This window comes from Antechinus flavipes, chromosome 6 (genome assembly GCF_016432865.1).
Source record: "Antechinus flavipes isolate AdamAnt ecotype Samford, QLD, Australia chromosome 6, AdamAnt_v2, whole genome shotgun sequence".
Lineage (NCBI taxonomy): Eukaryota > Metazoa > Chordata > Mammalia > Dasyuromorphia > Dasyuridae > Antechinus > Antechinus flavipes.
In genome coordinates, this window is record NC_067403.1 from 257,463,146 (window position 1) to 257,481,449 (window position 18,304).

The 18,304-nt window shown below is 56.8% G+C and overlaps 2 protein-coding genes and 1 long non-coding RNA gene across 6 annotated transcripts; 2 read left to right on the plus strand and 1 right to left on the minus strand.

Moving 5' to 3' along the window:
- Window positions 1–5,497: 5,497 nt before the first annotated feature.
- On the plus strand, window positions 5,498–10,891 carry LOC127541298 (uncharacterized). 4 transcript variants are annotated; one of them, XR_007948428.1, is made up of 5 exons: window positions 5,498–6,151; window positions 6,530–7,384; window positions 7,561–7,689; window positions 8,435–8,543; window positions 9,607–10,891. It is a non-coding gene; the product is annotated as an uncharacterized LOC127541298 (long non-coding RNA). The 4 variants fall into 4 exon arrangements; XR_007948429.1 differs by lacking the exon at window positions 5,498–6,151 and having other exon boundaries at window positions 6,178–7,384; window positions 9,607–9,687; window positions 9,888–10,891; XR_007948426.1 differs by lacking the exon at window positions 5,498–6,151 and having other exon boundaries at window positions 6,180–7,384.
- A 1,130-nt stretch (window positions 10,892–12,021) lies between these two features.
- RAD9A (RAD9 checkpoint clamp component A) lies at window positions 12,022–15,068 on the plus strand. The gene is made up of 11 exons (XM_051966566.1): window positions 12,022–12,621; window positions 12,698–12,768; window positions 12,852–12,983; window positions 13,074–13,188; window positions 13,296–13,395; window positions 13,594–13,703; window positions 13,813–13,919; window positions 14,002–14,066; window positions 14,164–14,277; window positions 14,493–14,661; window positions 14,753–15,068. Exons 1-11 carry the CDS (start codon window positions 12,588–12,590, stop codon window positions 14,846–14,848), a joined length of 1,113 nt encoding a protein of 370 aa, XP_051822526.1. The 5' UTR covers window positions 12,022–12,587; the 3' UTR covers window positions 14,849–15,068.
- A 42-nt stretch (window positions 15,069–15,110) lies between these two features.
- On the minus strand, window positions 15,111–17,635 carry PPP1CA (protein phosphatase 1 catalytic subunit alpha). The gene is made up of 7 exons (XM_051966567.1): window positions 17,519–17,635; window positions 17,260–17,391; window positions 16,406–16,636; window positions 16,152–16,256; window positions 15,845–16,068; window positions 15,621–15,755; window positions 15,111–15,529 (listed from the first exon to the last, which is right to left on the minus strand). The coding sequence occupies exons 1-7, from the start codon at window positions 17,571–17,573 to the stop codon at window positions 15,419–15,421; spliced, it is 993 nt and encodes a 330-aa protein (XP_051822527.1). The 5' UTR covers window positions 17,574–17,635; the 3' UTR covers window positions 15,111–15,418.
- Between the last annotated feature and the right edge of the window lie 669 nt (window positions 17,636–18,304).

The following is an 18,304-nucleotide window of genomic DNA, read 5'->3' on the forward strand; positions in this document are numbered from 1 at the left end:
AAAGAGTGAAGTCAGCAGAACCAAGAAAACCATGTACACAGTGACAAAGGATGGAGTCAACAGAACCAAGAAAAGCATGTATACAGTGACGAAAAGTGAAACCAATAGAACCAAGAAAACCATGTACACAATGACAAAGGATGAAGTCAGCAGAACCAAGAAAACCATGTATACAGTGACAAAGAGTGAAACCAGCAGAACCAAGAAAATCATGTACACAGTGACAAAGAGTGAAGTCAGAAGAACCAAGAAAACCATGTACACAGTGACAAAGAGTGAAGTCAGCAGAACCAAGAAAACCATGTACACAGTGACAAAGAGTGAAACCAGCAGAACCAAGAAAACCATGTACACAGTGACAAAAAGTGAAACCAGCAGAACCAAGAAAACCATGTACACAGTGACAAAGGATGGAGTCAACAGAACCAAGAAAACCATGTTTACAGTGACTACAACAATGAAAAAAAAAAAAGACCTCTTACCACAAACCAGAAGTAATTGTGATAAGATGATAAAGATCCAGCAGGACTGAGGAGAGATGAGAAGCCTCCAATTCAGCCCTGAGTAGAGGTGGGAAGGCCACAGGAGGTCACTTACACATGGAAAAGGTTCTCGGACTTTTCCCAATATATCCATCAGTTGTGTCGATTTTTCTTCTTTAAAAAATGCTATATCTTACTGCAACATATTTAACATTTATAGGACTGCTTGCCATCTTGGGGGGGAGTGGAGGGAGGGAGGGGAAAAAAATCGAAACATAAGTGAGTGCAAGGGATAATGTTGTAAAAAATTACCCTGGCATGGATTCTGTCCATACAAAGTTATTATTAAATAAAAAAATAAATAAAAATTAAAATTAAAAAAATAAAAAAAATAAAAAATACTATATCTGTTATATAGGATGCCTGGGAGTGGAAGGGAAAAGGATTTGGGAGGTAACTACGATGATATAAGAAATAGAAATAGTAATACAAACTTTTTTATAAAAGAAACAGCTACTGCAATGATTCATGTGAGATTTGGACTAAAGCATTAGATGTAGGAGGGAAGAGAGAAAGGGATGAATGCAAGAGATATTGGAGAGATAGAATCTCTTAGACTGGAAGGCAGTGAGGTGGCCTTTAGATAGAGCTCCAGCTTTGGAGTTGGGAGCACCTGCATATAAATCAGTTCTCAGACAGGACACTTGCTAGCTCACTTAATCTCCATTGCCTCATCCAAAAAAAAAAAAAAAAAGGATGTCTAAAACTTTATAAAAAATTGATTTAACATGGAGGGAGAGGAAGGAAGAAATGTTGAGAATGTCCATTTATTTATTGTGCCAACTATCCAATGATATATTCTCTTTGCAGTAACTGTTCACACCTCCTTGAAGGGTCTCCTGCCTCCTCCCCAGTCTTCATGGAGACATCCCTGGAATAGCCACAAAAAATCATGGAATCTCGAAGTTGGACACAACCTGAATGGCCATCTCATCCAACCCAAATTCCTTTCCTTTTTTTTAAGAAATATTTTTATTACTGTCTTCTTTTCCTTACATTATCACATTATTCCAAGTATCCCGGCCTCTTCCCAGAGAGGGATCCTATAAATCAAATAGTGTTTTTATAGGTATGGGTGGTGGTGGTGGGGAATCAGCACAACTGATGAATACATTGGAAGTTTGAAAACATATGCAGGTTGAGGTGTAACCCCTTAGAAGCTCCATGCAAGGGTGGTTGGGGGGGGGTGTCCTTTCCAATCTCTTCGTGCAAGTCCTACTTTGTCCTTATCGTTTTGTTACATTCGACTTTTGATTTGTTGGTGGTTCTTTCCATTTCTTTTGCTGTAATTATTGTGTATATTGTTTTCTTGGTTCTGCTGACTTCACTCTGCATCAGTTCATGTGGATCTTTCCAAACTTCTCTGTATTCAACCCATATATTATTTCTTATAGCACTATGAGAATATTCCATTAAATTCACGTACTTTCTTTTGTTGTTGTTGAGGCCATTGGGGTTAAGTGACTTGCCCAGGGTCACACAGCCAGGAAGTGGTAAGTGTCTGAACTCAGATTTGAACACAGATCCTCCTGACTTCGGGGTTGGGACTCCACTGTGCCACCTCACTGCCCCTATTCATGTACTTTGTTACCTTTCTAAATGATCATCCAGACTTTGCTGGTGGACCTCCGAGGCAGGGAACTTTCTCTTCTTGGGACTTTGGGACAGCTCTGGTTTCCTTTCATTGGGCCCAGATTTGTCTATTTGCCCTTATTGTCTACCCCGTAGGGCCCAGCAGAACCAGCTCAGCCCTTGCCCATCTTGCTTTCCTCCAGGTCAGCTATTCTCATGTCTTCCAGTTCATTTGCTTGTGGGTTCTTCCTCACTCAGGTTGCCGTCTTCTGAAAACTCTCCACTGGATCAAATCCTTTCTAAGACACCCAGGCCTCCAGGTATTCACTGATGGGGCAGAAGACACCTGGGGTTTTCTCTAACTTTCCATTATATTTCAGAGATGTCTGGCCACACCCAGGGACATCCCCTGGTCTTCTGATTCGGCTGAACCTGGGGATGTGAAGCGGGCTTCCAGGGGACTCAGGAGCTCCCTACTCCTTCTGGGTCTCCCTGCTCTGGGAGTCATTTTTATTCTGTCCTTCCTGGGCCAAAGATGGTTCTTTGTAGAGAAGACAGAAAAGCCAAGAACTGAGGTTTGCGCCGCTCTGCCAGTTCTCACTTCCCAGCCTTCTCTTCACGGTCTCATCCCTTCTTTGAGCTTTCCCAACATGCCTTAAAAACCACTTTTTCATTAACTTTGGTTTGCTCCCAAGCCTCAGCTTGCTGTCAGCCTTAGCACTCCTGATGCTCTTCTCACCACTCTGGGCCATGACACATACTCTTCGAGTATTTGTTCTTGCGTCTGTCTGTCACATGAGGTTACTGAAAGTCTAAGATGGGCAGGGAGTTTCCCACAGTTCCACACGCGTCTTTGGCCACAGTTTCTTTTCCTCATCAGAGCTTTCCCTTTGAGTCTCCAGAATTTCATAGTTAGGAACTTCTAAATTCACATAGAATTTTAGGCCACGGGACCCTCCCTACCCTTTCTCCAAGACCTTGAAAATCTCTCCCCTAACCTAGGGCATCTTATTCACATGGCCCATGTTCAGGTTTCCTCTCCTCCTTGAAAGATTCCCATCATCTCTGCCCCACAGCCAGCTCTTCTTTGGTGAGAATCAGATGTGGAGGAAGAAGTTCCTGCTACTCGTCCTGCCGCCTTCGAAAGATGAAATTATCATTAAGATAAAACAAGAAATAGTTAACTTATTGTCTGGGGTTGAGAGGAGAAAAATGGGAAAAGGGAGAGAGAAAGCAAGAAGGAGAGATTAAAAAGAAGGAAAGGGAGAGAGGGGGAGAGAGACAGAAAAAGGAGAGAGAAAGAGAGAGGAAAGAGCAAAAGGGACAGAGGAGGGGAGAGAGACAGAAAACAGAGGGAGAGGAAGAGAGACAGGAAGGAGAGAGAGAAAAGACAGAAAGGAAAGACAAGGAGGAGAGAGGAAAGAAGGAGAAGGAGGAGAGAGGGAGAGACAGAAAGGAGAAGGGGAGGGAGAAACAGAGAGAGAGAGAGAGCGGGAGAGAGAAGAAAGAGAGAGAGAGAGAGAGAGAGAGAGAGAGAGAGAGAGAGAGAGAGAGAGAAAGAGAGAGAGAGAGAGAAGAAAGAGAGAGAGAGAGAGAGAAAGAGAGAGAGAGAGAGAGAAAGAGAGAGAGAGAGAGAGAGAGAGAGAGAGAGAGAGAGAGAGAAGAGAGAGAGAGAAAGAGAGAGAGAGAGAAGAAAGAGAACAGGAGGGAGAGAGACAGAGAAACAGAGAGGCGATAGGGAGAAGCCCCAGCAGGGGCCCTTGAGGTTCTGCCACTGTTTTCTTGACTCCCCTCCAGTCTCCTTTTTGCCCATGGGGGGGGGGTCTAGAGCATCCTATGGGCTCTGTCCCCTTCCCCACTCCTCCACCTTCCCCCCCTTGCTGACACCCTCGGGACAGCCAGACCCCCCCCCTCGCAGGCCCTGTGACCACCTGGTGCCTTTGGTATGGGCTCTGTCTCTCTGACACCTCGAGGTGCCCCTGGGATGTTAAGGGAGCAGAGCCTCTGAGGAGTGGGGTCGGAGATTGGGAATCAAGGAGTCTCAGGTCACAGCCTTGCCCTCCAGTGAGTGTCACCTTAAGTGTCGGGTGTGGTTCCCCATCTGTGGAGGGTCCCCCAGGAGGCCGCCCCCCCCCAGCGGCCTGAAGAACAAGGCTCTGTGAGAGGAGGGCTGGGGAGGCGGGCCTGGGCTTCTTGGGGAGGTGGCCTTGCCCATCCCTGCCAGACTGGGGTCAAGGGGTGGGGCCCCAGGTGTGCAGAGACCCCTGAGCGGCTGCTGAGGGGGGATTCGCTGCTTTGGGGGAGCCGCCTTAGGGGGAGCCGCTGGGGGGAGGGGGGAAACCGCTGCGGGGGAGGATTCACTGCTTTTGGGGGAGCCGCTGCGTGGGGGGGGGAGGAGCCGCGGCTGCGGGGGCGCTTCCCCTGCCGCCCCACCCCCGGCTGACATTCTCCCGCCCCGGAGCTTCCAGCTCATGAGACTGTTGGCATTTGTGGTGGCGTGCCGGCGGGGACTGAGGCAGCTGAGGGCAGGAGGGTGGGGAGGCTGGGAGGGGAAGGAAACCCGGCAGGAATGTGCTCCCGCGGCTGCCAGCCCTGACACACTTTCCCTTTTCCCAAGGCGGGAAGGAGCCAGGAGCCGAGGGCTGCCAGCCCTGCCTTGCCCTGGGCTGCCTGTGACGTCACCGGAAGCCCCGGGGGGCACGCGGCAGGGCCTCCGCTTAGCTCACCTCGCGCCCCGCCGGGCCCCGCCGCGGCACCTGGAGCAGCCCGGGCCCTCCCCGGGCCCTCCCCGGCCTCTCCCCGGCCCGGCGCGAGCTCCTCCCGCCTTCCCCTGCGCTCTCGGGCTCCGTCTGGCCGGGCGCGCGGGCCGAGCGCAGGAGCCCCGGAACGCCCCCGCGGCCCCCGGGCCGGCTCCGGGCCCAGGCAGCCCACCCCCCGGGCTTCATGACTGGGTCTCCCCCGGTGTGTGTGTGGGGGAGATCCTTATCCTGAAGTGCTGAGTCACCGGCTGCCACCCGATCCGCTCCTTCCCTCCCTCTCCGGACTGCTCTTGCCAATGTGCGCGCTGGCTGGGCCTCCTGAGGGGCCGGGGGCCCCGGGAAGGGGAGCGGGGCCAGGTACGGCCTTCCTGAGCGTGGGGGGGAGCCAGAGAACGGCCCCGTGGCCCGGGCTCTGCTCCCGAGAAAGAAGGTGGTCCGGGCCTCCGAGCGGCTCAGAGGATCACGGGCACTTTCTAAACACCCCCCAGGGGGCGAGGCGAGTTGTCCCCCAACTCCTCGCAGCAGGACGAGCAGGGAGAGCTTCCTGTAGGAAGCGGGACCGCCAGCTGGGCCGCGGTGGCGCGGGGTCTCACCGGCCGGCTCATGGGAGGGGGTGGGGATACGGGCCGTCCTCGAGCTCAGGGCCTGGACTCTCCTCAGACCAGGAGCCGAACATGGGGGAGGACTCTAGGTGTGCGGGGGGAGGGGGGGAGGAGGGACCTGCTATTCGAGGCTGTATCGTCCAGGGAGGTTCTGGAGGTTCCTGTGGCCTTTAGAGCGGGCGGGGCCCTCGGGGACGAGCGGGGGCCAGTGGCTCCTGGTCCCTGGGTTGGCCTGGGGCGCTTTTACATTGCCAGCCCTGGAGGATGGGGGGGGGGGCGTCACCGCCGAGACCCCTTAATGAATGAATGGCAGCGGCCCGTGGGGTTTTCTCCTGAGCGGGTTGGGGGCTTGGGCTCTCCTCTCACGGGGCTGCCCTCGGTCTGGGTACCAGCCCACCACCGGCTGCCTGCGAGGGATGGCTCTCGGCCCGGCACCAGACTGAGGGAACTAGCCGTGGTGTCGTGCGCCCTCTCCCGGCCGCGGAGGGGATAGCCCCCGGCCAGCTCTGCCCCCTCCCCCTTCGTCCCCCAATCGTTGCCCAGAGCCCGAACGCTGGCCCCGAAATGCTCAGAATTAGAAAGACTCGGGTCCGATTCTGCCCGGGACACTCCGCCTTCCTGAGCTTCTTTCTGCATTAATAAAACCCGGGTCAGATGGTGGAGAAAGGTTTACACGGTGGGTTCAACTTCTATTTTACATGGTCAACATCTGCGGGGTTGCTTGCCATCTAGGGGAGGGGAGGGGGAACGAGGGAAAATCTGAAACACAAGGCGGGCAAGGGTCAGTGCTGGAACATTACCCGAGCACGTGTTTTTTTTTTTTTTCTTGTTTGTTTGTTTGTTTCTTTTCTTTTCTTTTTGTGCTGAGGAAATTGGGGTTAAGTGACTTGCCCAAGATCACACAGCCAGGAAGTGTCTGAGGCCAGTTTGGGACTCGGGTCCTCCTGACTTCAGGGCTGGTGCCCCCATCGTATGTTTTGAAAATAAAAAGTTTTAATTGAAAAATAACAAATTGGACAGTTGAAAAAAATCAAACTTGCATTTTGTCCTTCAGGGGATTGTTGGGGCTCAACGAGCCCTCCTGGGAAGTCGCTGTCCACACTGGAAAGCACCGTCCCCATTTCCGTCGTTATTATCATCACCCTCGGTGCTTCCCCGGCTGCCGGTCCTTCTGGACTTGAGGTGGGATCTGGAAACATAAGAGTGCTCTCCCCCAGCCCGTTCTCCTGGGCTGTGCCCCTGGCCGAGCACTCTCTGAAGCCCATTTTTCTCATCACTCTGTCCTGCCTTTCTCACAGCAGCCAGTGAGAGTGGCGGCCTCAGGGAGAAGCCCAGAGAGGCCTTCGTCCGCCCGGAGAGGCCTTTGTCCACCGGCCCCTCCAGGGCTGGCGTGGGGGAGACCTCAGCTGCCTCCCCTCCGAGGCATGGGCCCCAAACCTCGTAGTTTCCTTGCTAACTCATTAATGGGGCCGTCACCCGTGGAGTTATCTAAAACTTTTGTGGAACTTTCTATTTCTGGCCTGGACACGTCTTAAAATAAGGAGTTCCATGGGTACCCTCCCCCACGTGGGAAGTAGAGCTGCCTTTCATATGCCCTAAACTTACCTCTTTCTAGCCCCCGGCAGTGCTGATCCAGGTTTCTGTGAGTGACTCTATGTGGCCCACTTCAGCCGGACCTTCCCATGACCCGGAACTGGTTCGTTCCCTGGGAAATCCAGCCCCCGCCGCCATCACCCCAGCCCCCGCGCCCTCCCCTTCTAAAAAATCACAAAACAACAGTATGTCAGACTCGGGGGACCACCCCAAACCCATTGGATGACGAGCCTCGGGACTCCCAAAAAGGCCAGAGCCCTGAGCGAAACCTGAGCAGAAGAAATCCAATAGGGGCGAGTGCCAAATGACATCCCAGGTAACTGATGGCCGTGAGCAGGAAGATGAGGGAGGATCCCGTCCTCCACGGGATAGGAGGTGGCACTGGGTGGGGCACCACGATCGCTTCTGGCCCCAGCGCTGGAGCAGGGTTTTGACAAGGAGGCTGAAAGACCCCGAGTCTCTGTCATGTGGTCGTTCACCCTTCCTTCACAGAGGACCACGGCCTGGGGGATCCTGGGATGGAGTTGGACTGCAGTGAGGGAGGCAGCCTCCTTGCTCCTGCAGAGCTCCCTGGGTCCAGTGGTCAGAGAGATCCGGACAGGAGATGCCTCCAGATGTCACGTGAGTGTGCAGAAAAGGCGGATTTCTCTGACTCCAGGGCTCTTGTGTGGAAGAGGGCCCTAGGAGGCAGAATCTGTAGCAGTCGGGGAGATACCAAGGGACAACTTGGGACCCATTCCGAAGGAAGCGCGTGCTGACGAGAAGGGCCGTCCCGGAGCGGGAGGGGCAGCCTCCCCATCCTCCTCGGAGGCCTTCAGGTGGAGGCCGGACAGCCGTTTGTCCCGTCCTGCCTAGGAGTGACTGGAGGTGATGCTGATTTACACCTCGGAAAACTGACAACCGCCCAACAGGGCCTTAGCTGATTGTTTTATTAGTTGTCTAGTCTGAAGAAAGTGATGAAGAAATGTTAATAAAGCAAATTAAGTTTAAAAATACCTTTTTGGATAGCTGATGATTCCACATTTATGAGCTATCGGGGTATCTGGCTTAGTGGCGACTCCTTCAGGTACAGGAAGGGGCCCTGGAGGCAGCTGAGCTCCCTTCCAGTCTCAAATTTGGGGAGAGAATGTAGAAAGGGGGAGAGACTCTAGAACGCCCACTGTCAGAGCTGGGCGTGGAACCTGCTCGAGCTTTGGGGTGACTTCTTCCTTTGAAGAAGAGAAAGATAATAAAGCCGACATCGCAGGTGCGATGTGTAACACAAATTGGTTGATTAAATGGAAACCAAGTGACTTTCCAAGGATGACTTACAGTTTTCCCGGGGGTGGGGGGAGGGGAAGATGGAGTTAATTCTCTCTTTCTGCAGATCAGCATCCCGTTGGAGCAGATATAACCCCCCAGGTCAATGGCAGCCCCTCCACACACTCATAGACAATCATTGTGAGTTGCTGAGACCAAAGGAAAAACATCCTCTGGTGAGCAAGCTTCTGGGATCATTCATTGACAAGATCAGCCAAGAGCCCTTCCCAGAACAGGGTGCCCAGGGGCTGTGTCAAAAGGCCTCAGAAAAGGGGGAGGGGGGGTGGAAAGGCCTTGGAGCAGGGGGAAGGGGGCAGTTTCAGCACCTCTTTCAAAGTCCCCTTTGTTGGGCTTTCCAGACCATGAAGCATCAGGCTATGAAAGGCCCCGGGGGAGGTGACTCAGCTGAAACCAGGCGAGGTCCGAGAATGGGAGTTCTTGGGGTCACCCTCACTGTGCATCCCCTTAGGGCCGGCCTTTCTGGAAGGTCAGAAGCACGGACGCCTTTGTTTTCTCCAAAAGGCGAGGGAGGGGTCACTGTCCCGCAGTGACACGGCCACGTCAGGGTAACCCGAGGGACGGGCGCTCTCACCTTAGACTTCACCATCACTCCAAACTCTGCCACCCGGATGACATTTGATTCGGAAATAACCCCCTTTGATCACTTATTGAGCAACTGCTAAGGGCCAGGTACTATCCTAGGTGCTGGAGAGAAAAAGCACAATCCCCATCTCAACAATTTATTATTCTGTCGTTTTTCATTGTGACCAACTCTTCATGCCCCCATTTGGGGTTTTCTTGGCAAAGGTACTGGAGTACTTTGCCATCTTTTTTCTCCAGCTCATTTTGCAGATGAGAAAACTGAGGCAGATGGGGTTTAAATGACTTGTCCAGGGTCACACAGCTAGTAAACATCAAGTACATAGAGTGTAACTCCCCCTTGGCTCACTGCCCCAAGTAGCCCTCACACAGCAGGCTAGTTCTCTGGTTCTAGAAGGAACTCAGTGAATGACTTTTTTTTTTTTTAAAGTAATTTTTTTTCTCTAATGCTCTCTATTCCCCCCTCAAACATATTAAAAAGGTAAGAAAAAACAAAACTAAAATATGAAGTCATGTAAAACAAAGCCCCCATTAGCCATGTTCCAACTTTATTTTTTCTTCCTTCCTTCCCTCTCTTCCTTCCCTTCCTCCTTCCTCTTCTTTCCCTCCTTCCTCCCTTTCTTTTTTTTCCCTTGGAAGGCAGGCAGGAAGAATGGGAGGAAAAACAGAGAGAATACACTTTTCTCTGCATTCAAAGTCCCTTGGCTCGATTATCTGGTGGTGAGTCCCGGGTTTCATCTGGTTGGTGAGTTGATTCGTGTCCGTAAAGTCTTTTAAAGTTGATTACGTTCATAACATTGTTACCGCGTCACCCTTCTCCTCGTTCCGTTCGTGTAAGTCTTCCCAGGTTTTTCTGAACCCATCCCTCTCATCGTTTTGTTTTTGAAATGTTTTTAAACCTTTTATTTCTTTATTTTTAGGTTTTACATGTACATTCATTTAAAAAAAAAAACATTTCCATACGAGTCGTGTTGTGAAAGAAAAAGCAAAAAAAAAAAAAAAAAAAAAAAAAAGCTAAATAAATAAATAGAAAAAAGAAAAAGCAGAAGAAACGGAAAGAAACCAAACCAGGTGATCCCCATCCAGTCTCCGGAGCTCCCTCCCTGGATGCGGATGCCATTTTCCATTCCAAGTCTGTTGGAATTGTCTTGGATCGCCGAGAAGAGCCAAGTCTTTCCTAGTTGCTCATCTCCGTGTTGCCGTTGCCGTGCACAATGTTCTCCTGGTTCCGCTCCCTTCCCTCAGCATCACTTCTAAGTCTTTCCAGGCTTTTTTGAAATCAGCCTGCTCATCATTTGTACAGAACAACAGTATTTCATCGCACTCACGGACCACAACTTGGTCAGCCATCGCTCAGTTCTCGGGCATCCCCTCTGTTCCTTGCCACCGCAAACATTCTTGCCCGTGTGAGTCCTTTCCCTCTTTGGGATACGAGTAGAGACACTGCTGGATCGAAGGATATACACTTTGCTCATTCCCAACTCCACCAACAATGCATTAGTGTCCCCGTTTTCCCATATTCCCCCCCCCACTCCCCTCATTTCTTACATCACAGTAGTACCTTCCACAACCTGTTCAGCCATTCCCCAATTGATTGGGATCCCCTCAGTTTTTAATTCTTTGCCACCACAACTTATTATCATTTTTTTGCTATATTCTTATACCAAGCAAACAGGTCCAGTTTCATAGAGTCCAAATGGCTTTGCAGAATGGGATGCACTTGGCAAGAACACAAAGCATTTAGCATTTTTTTAATACAGCATTTGCCATTTTCCTTTTTTTTTTTTTTGATAACTTAGTCAAACTGATTATTATGAGGTAATAGCCTCCGAGCCGTTTTCATTTCTAATTTGCATGTCTCTGATTAGTGATCTGGAGCATTATTTTAAGTGGTTGTTAATAACTTGCATTTCTTTTTCTGAAACGAACCTGTTTATAGCCCTTTTTGTTGTCGAGTCCTGTCGGACTCTGTGAGCCCATTTGGGGTTTTCTTGGCAAAAATACTAAACGAGGGTTGGGGGTGGGCCTTCCTTCCCCTTGGAGCAGTGCTGCAGTTCGTGAGCCCCCACTAGTGTTTCCGAACAACAGAGGGAAACACAAAGACTGGCAGATGCGTGTGCGGGGGATACACGTGGCTAGGGCAGCCCACAACTCCAGGGTGGGGCTGCCTTTCCGGAAGGGGCACGATGATGGAGAGGGCCCCGCACAACGGGGCACTTCAGGGAAAGGAGTGGTGCAAGGGGCTCGGCGGCTCTGCCCGAGACAGCGCTAGCCCCTGGACCTCAGCGAGGGCAGCCGCAGCCCCGGCGTCTCCAGCTCCAGAGGCGGAGTGATTCTAGGCGCTTCCGGACCCGGGAGAGACCCTTATCTGGAGACTGACAGAAACCTCGGGGCTTCCCCTACGGGGGCACCGGGGAGGGTGCCCCGCGATACTTCTTCCTGGTTCCGAGCTGGGCTCTCCCAGAACCACGGGGATCGTCCGGCTGCATTTCCCAAATTCCCTGCGGGGCCTTCTGGGATCCGGGTCTGGCGAAGTCTGCCCAGGGCCCGAATTCCTTGCTCTGTGGCCTTTCCATGTTCAGTGGCTTCCAAAGGCCTTGGAACGAGGGGGGGGGGGGGGGGGGGGGGGCGGGGAGCCTCCTCCGGGTCCCCTCCCGCTCTCAGCACCTTTTGTCTCCCAGCTTGGGCTCTACCCTCCTCCCCGCTTCCCCCCAGGCAGGCAGGTGTGACCCGGGATTTTCTACCCCTAGAACTCCTTTTGGTCCCACAGGCAGAGCATCTCCCCCCACCCCCACCTCCGGGTTACCATGGTGCCCCCTTGTGGTCACTCCCCAGCTGCAGAAGCTGGCTATGGTGGGTCCCCCATCTGTCTCCGATTGGACTGAGCACATACATGTCGTGTGCTAGGGGTTCCCCCTGCCCCAGGGATGTGCCTTAGTCTCCCCCATGGGGAAAATGGGGGTCACACTTGGAGAGAGAGAGCTGTGATTTATTGATCATCTGCAACCCTCCCCTGAGGGCGATCCACCATTCCATCACTTTTTCCGAGTATCTATTAAGCACCTACTGCGTGGTGGGCACGTGCCTACCCTATTGGAGAACAATTTATAATAAGCAATTGTAACACTTTTGAGAAAAACCACATCGAAAGACTCGAGAACTCTGACCACTGCCTTTCCCAGGGCCCAGGATGCGTCTTTCCGCATCTCCGAATCTCACTTTCCCAATCTGCACAACGGGCACGAGAAGGGAGGGGGACGGAAGCATCTACGCATGCGCCTTCTAGGGGCGGAGTTTCTCTAAGCGAGAGCGTCGTGACGCCACCCAAATCAGTCAAATTAGATCACGTGACGAGGGCGAGCAACGGAGGCTGACTGTTTTCTCACGTGACACGGGGAGTGGGGTGGACTACTGTCACGTGGTGATGAGCACAGCAAAGATAGGTCAGTTTCTAGTCCACGTGATGGAGGAGCCCGCTTCGGCGGCGCGCGGTCCAATGAGAGGGCGAGGCGGGCCGGGGCCGGCACCGGGAACTTGCACCCAGGCCTAGCGCGCGGGAAGGGAGCCGGCCCACGGTGCTGAGGCCGGGCCGACCGAGGTCGGCGGGGGAGGCGGGTGACATGAAGTGTCTCGTGACTGGGGGAAATGTGCGGGGTGAGTGCTGGGCGAGGGCCGGGGGCGGGATCGGAGGGCACGGCCCCTGCCCTCTGACCCCGGGCCTTTCCTGCAGTGCTGGGCAAGGCCGCGCATTCGCTGTCGCGCATCGGAGACGAGCTCTACCTGGAACCGCTGGAGGACGGGGTGAGGGGGTGCGCCGGCGAGAGCGGAGGGGAGGGGCCGGGACCGGGAAGCTCCGATCGCTGACCCCTGACTTCCGTCCCCAGCTCTCCCTGCGCACGGTGAACACGTCGCGCTCGGCCTTCGCGTGCTTCCTCTTCGCGCCGCTCTTCTTCCAGCACTACCAGGCGGCCCGGCCCCCACAGGTGCAGCCGCCGCGCTGCAAGGTCCTCATGAAGGTGAGGGCGCGGGCGGGCGGGCCGGAGACGCGGGGCGGGGGCCGGGGGCACCCGCTGTCGCGCTGATGGCCGCGCCGTGTTCCCCGTCAGTCCTTCCTGGCCGTGTTCCGCTCGCTGGCGGCGCTAGAGAAGACGGTGGAGCGCTGCTGTATCACCCTGAGCCCCGAGAGCAACCGCCTGGTCGTCCAGCTGCACTGCAAACACGGTGCGGGTGGGGCGGGGCCAGTGCACGAGGGGCGGGGCCAGTACATACAGGGGCGGAGCTAGCACCCGTGGGGCGGGGCCTAAACTCCTTCTGCCTGTCCCCCCCAGGTGTGACCAAGACCTACAACCTCTCCTTCCAGGAGTGCGAGTCCCTGCAGGCCATCTTTGACCCCGCGGAGTGCCCCCACCTGCTCCGCGCCCAGGCCCGGTGAGCCTGTGCTTCCCCCGTGCACACACACAAAAACATACCCCCCTCCCCCCTTCCAGGTGAGGGATGCTGTGGGCTCAGGGCTGGCTCTGCTCAGAAGGACCAAGTCAGTGACTTCCCTCTTTCAGAAGCAGCCGGGGCCAGGGCTGGGGGGATGGGGGGCTGATTGAGCGCCTTCGGCCCGTGTGCTCCGGACAGGGTGCTGGTGGAGGCCGTGTCGCCATTCTCACCGGCGCTGTCGGAGGTGACGCTGGGGGTGAGCCGGGGGCGCCGAGTGGTCTTCAGGAGCTACCTGGAGGACGATACAGGTGAGCCCGAGAGGGGCCGGGGGCGGGGGAGGTGGGGGCCACTGCCGTTGGGGGAGGGCTCGGGGTGTGTGGGGGGGACAAGGACAGAGGCCCGGCTTCCTCCTCCGAGATGCTGCCAGGGCCATGATGACCGAGATGAGTCTCAGTGAGGACGAGTTCCAGCAGCTGCAGGCCCAGGAGGGCGCCTCCATCACCTTCTGCCTCAAGGAGTTCCGGGTGAGGCCCCGCCCCCACCCCCTCTGAGTGGCCCCACCCTCACTGAGCCAGACCTCTGCTGACTCTGGTTCTGGTCTTCCAGGGTCTCCTGAGTTTCGCAGAGTCTGCCAACCTTTCCCTCAACATCCACTTTGATGTTCCCGGCAGGTATGGTGGCCTCCCAGCCCGGGGAGGGGAAGTTGGCGAGGGGGAGCTGCAGGGCCAGCGGCCAACCCCTCCTGTGTTTCTGGTCTCTTCCCCCCAGGCCGGCCATCTTCACCATTGAGGACTCGCTGCTGGACGGTCATTTTGTCCTGGCCACCCTCGCTCAGCCACAGGCCGGGCAGGAGCCCCCTCAGCCTGGGCAGGGGCCTCACAGGTGAGGCCGCTCTACTTGTGGAAAACACGCCTTATGGTCCAGCTCTTCTCCCCTCCCCGCTCTGACCTCCGCTTCAGTCCAGACTGCCTTGTTCTAGCCCCCCCCTTCTCACCCCACCCCCTCCTGAGCTCAGTTGAAGCCTAGTGACCCCTCCCCCGTGAGAGGGGCTGCCCTGTCTGTCCCCTCACCCCCAGCTCTGGGCTTTCCTCCCCCAGCGCGACACACCAGGATGACTTCGCCAATGATGACATTGACTCTTACATGATTGCCATGGAAACAACTGTGTGTGAAGGCGTGGCTGAGGCCCCCCGGACTCCTTCCCCCGTGTCAGAGGACGAGGAGGCAGAATCCAACATGGTACCTGGGACCCCTCCTCTAAAAAAGGTGAACCAGAGTCCCTGCTCTGCTCCCCAGGGGGTGGGGGCTTCTCCAGCGCAGAGCCTGGACTCAGTGCGGCTTGTCTCTCCGCTTCTAGTTCCGCTCCCTCTTCTTCGGCTCGGTATTGGCCCCAAAGGAGCCCCCCTCGGAACCCAACCCGGTGCTGGCCGAGGACAGCGAAGGGGAGGGCTGAGCCCGGCTTCGGGGCCCCTACTGCTGCGCCACCTCAGGAGGAAGCTTCAATGCCTGCCTGGCTTGTGCCGGGAAAGGCCCGGCCGCTGCTTGGAGGGAGCGGTGTTCTCGGTGGAGATTGCCCCCCCACTCCCACCTCCCCCAGCGGGCAGGGGGCAGGTGGCCGCCACAGCCATCCCAGGCAGCACCTGGTCCCTCAATAAAGCCCTCCCTAACCCAAAGCACGCGTGGTTCCTGAACAAAAGGCAGGCCGGGAGGCTGGGGAGAATCCAGCTTTGACGTTTATTCCAAAAAGACCAGAGGAGGGCACAGAGCCTGGCGGCCCTCGACAGGGCAGCTGAGCCCAGCAGGACTCAAGCCGGCCTTCCCGCCCCCTCCCCACTGCCCCTCCCAGGACCCAGCTCAGAGGGCAGGGCCAGAGGGGGTCAGACTCTATTTGACTTTGTTTTTTATAAAAGAAAATGACCCCGAGGGTTGGTGCTCCCTGCCACTAGCGGCCCCCCGGGCCTCGGAGACCCTGAGAGGAGCCAGGATTCTGGACAGTCAGTCTTCCCTGGGGGGCCTGGAGCGGCTACTTCTTGGCCTTGGCAGAGTTACGGGGTGGGGTGATGGGGCGGCCGCCAGGATTCAAGCCGCTGAACTGCCCGTATTTGCCTTTGTTCTTGTCGGCCGGCTTAAGAATCTGCAGGGGGGGAAAGGCAGATCAGAAGGGTCCCTCCCCTGGGTGGCCCGGTCCCCCAAGTGTCCCTCCCTCCAGACCCCAGCTCACCCACCTGGAAAGAGCACATGAGGGTTTCATCCACGCTCATCATAGCGCCCGCATTGTCAAACTCGCCACAGTAGTTGGGGGCGGAGAAGAGGGTGACCAGCTGCCGTTTGGCAAAGAACTCATAGCCGTCTTCTACCACCTGAGCCAGAGTGAAGCCGGTCAGTGGTGCCCTCTGGGCACTGCCAGCCCATACCCCCCCCCAGTTCCCAAACTGCCCCCCCCCCCAACCTGGTGTGCCCGGCAGATGAGGTCCAGGTCGTGCTTGTGAAGGAACTTGGCCACCACCTCGGCCCCGAAGGTGAAGGAGACGCCACGGTCGTTCTCCCCCCAGCCCTGCACGTCCTTGTCGGGGTCTGACCACAGGAGGTCACACAGCAGCCCTTGGTCTGGCACGTCTGTGGGCCTCATGATGCGCCGGATCTGCTCCATGGACTGCAGGTCTGGGGACAGTCCTGGGGTGGGGGAAACACAGCTTCCCTGAGTGCCCGGCCCCCGATCCCTGACCCCAACCCCTGACCCTCGGCCTCCCCCTCACCTCCGTGACAGCAGAAAATCTTCTCGTCCACAATGGCCGCGATGGGCAGGCAGTTGAAGCAGTCCGTGAAGGTTTTCCAGAGCTTTATGTTGTAGCGTCTCTTGCCTGTGGGGGCAGGGGAGGGCTCGCTGAGGAAAGGCCTCTACATCGGGGCTGGGAAGGGGGAGATGTAGGGGCGGGACCTGGATCTCCTCAACCAGTTGGATCCTCCCCAGAGGCCCGGAGGGAGGGGGCCAGCTCCCACCCCTGCTCACACTCATCGTAGAAGCCATAGATGCGGTTGATGCTGGCGCACTCGTGGTTGCCACGGAGGAGGAAGAAGTTCTCGGGGTACTTGATCTTGTAGGCCAGCAGCAGGCAGATGGTCTCCAGGGACTGCTTGCCCCGGTCCACGTAGTCCCCCAGGAAGAGGTAGTTGCTCTCAGGGGGGAAGCCCCCATACTCAAACAATCTGAGCAGGTCATAGTACTGGCCGTGGATGTCACCTGCACGGGACGAGAGGCCCGTGAGGGGGAGGCCCCAGCCCAGGCTGGCCACAGGTGCCAGGGCCCACCTCGGGGTGCCTCCTGCCCACACCCAGGCTGGCCACAGGTGCCAGGGCCCACATCCACGTGCCCCTGCCCACACCCAGGCTGGCCCCAAACACCAAGGCCCACAATTCAAGAAGGGACCAGGCCCAGGGGGGGCCGGGATCTGCTCAGGAAAGTGACTCCCCAGGGCTCCCAACGTCTGTAGCCAATCAGGGGCCTGACTGGACCGGGCAGCGGTCACTGTGGTACTGCCCTCCACCCAAGCCTGGCCCCAGGGTCTCATCACCCCATCGGTTTACCCAACGGTCCCTCGGTCTCTTCTCTGGGCTCCCAATAAGCCCCGACAGCTGCCCCGAAGGGGCAGGACTGGGACAGGGGCCGGCTCTCCCTGGAGTCCCAGGAGCAGGCTGAGTTACCGGCTTAACTTCCCCCATTTGTAAGACAAGGAGCAGCCCCCGGCATACACCTAGCAATTAATAAATGCAGCTAGGAGGGCCTAATCAATACAGCTGGGGAAATGGCTCTTCCTGGGGGCCTAATCAACGCAGGAAGAGGGGCGGCCCTGCGGGGAGTCTCACCGCAGATCTTGAGGGGCGCCTCGAGCTCCAGGAGGATGGGCTGGCTCAGGAAGATCTCGCGGGACTTGAGGCACAGGCCGCGGATCTCATTCTCCGTCAGCTGCACGTTCTTGCCGGGCCGGGAACCCTGCACTGGACACAGGCCTCAGAGGCGGCCCTCCCCCCCAACCCCGCCCGCGGGCACTTCCGGCGAGGCCCGGCCCGCTTCCGGCCGCCCCCTCCCCCGCCCCCGCCCGGCCTCCGGCCCCCCGCCCGGTACCTTCCAGCAGCCGCCCGATGATGGAGTCCAGGTTGAGCTTCTCGCTGTCGGACATGGCGGCGCCGCCCCGAGGGCCCCGGCTGCGTCCCTCCGGCCCGTGCCCGCCGCTCCCGCCGCCGCCGCCGCCGCCCGCTCACGCCGCCGCCTCCTCCTCCGCCGCCGCGCCCTCCGCCCTCTGCCCGCGGCCTCAGCCCCCGCCCAGGCCCCGCCCCGAGCCGCGCACCACAGCGCCCCCGCCGCCCGGGAGGGGAGCGGCTGCGACGACGGTGGATTGAAGGGGCGGGACCAGTGAGCGAGAAAACGGCTCCTATAGGGGGAGGAGGAGACGAGGGGTGGGACCGGCGAGCGTGCCGACAGCCCGGATAGGAGGAAGAGAGGGGCGGCCGTGAAAGGAGCAGGAAAAGAAGCCGGAAGGATAGGGAGGGGCTACAGCCAGAGCCGGAAAAGAATCGGAGAGGGGCTGAACCAGGAAATAAAGAGCGAACTGGAGGAGAGCGGGGCAGCACTGGGCGGGGCCTGTGCCGGCTTGGGGGCGGGGCCTGGGAGGAGGCGGAGAAAAAGAGGGCAAGGAGCCGCGAGGTGGCGCTTTGCCCCCAGCGCAGGGGGCCCGATGCGGGATCGGATGGGCCTCCCGACGCTTCTCAGCTGGCGGCTCCCGGGCAGATCTCCCAACTCTGCCTGCTTCCGCGTCCGCATCTGTAAAATGGGCATGGCGATGCTCTGTAGAAACTTTGAACGCTACAGAAACGTTAGCTGCCGATGAAGACCGTGGGGAGGAGGGGGACG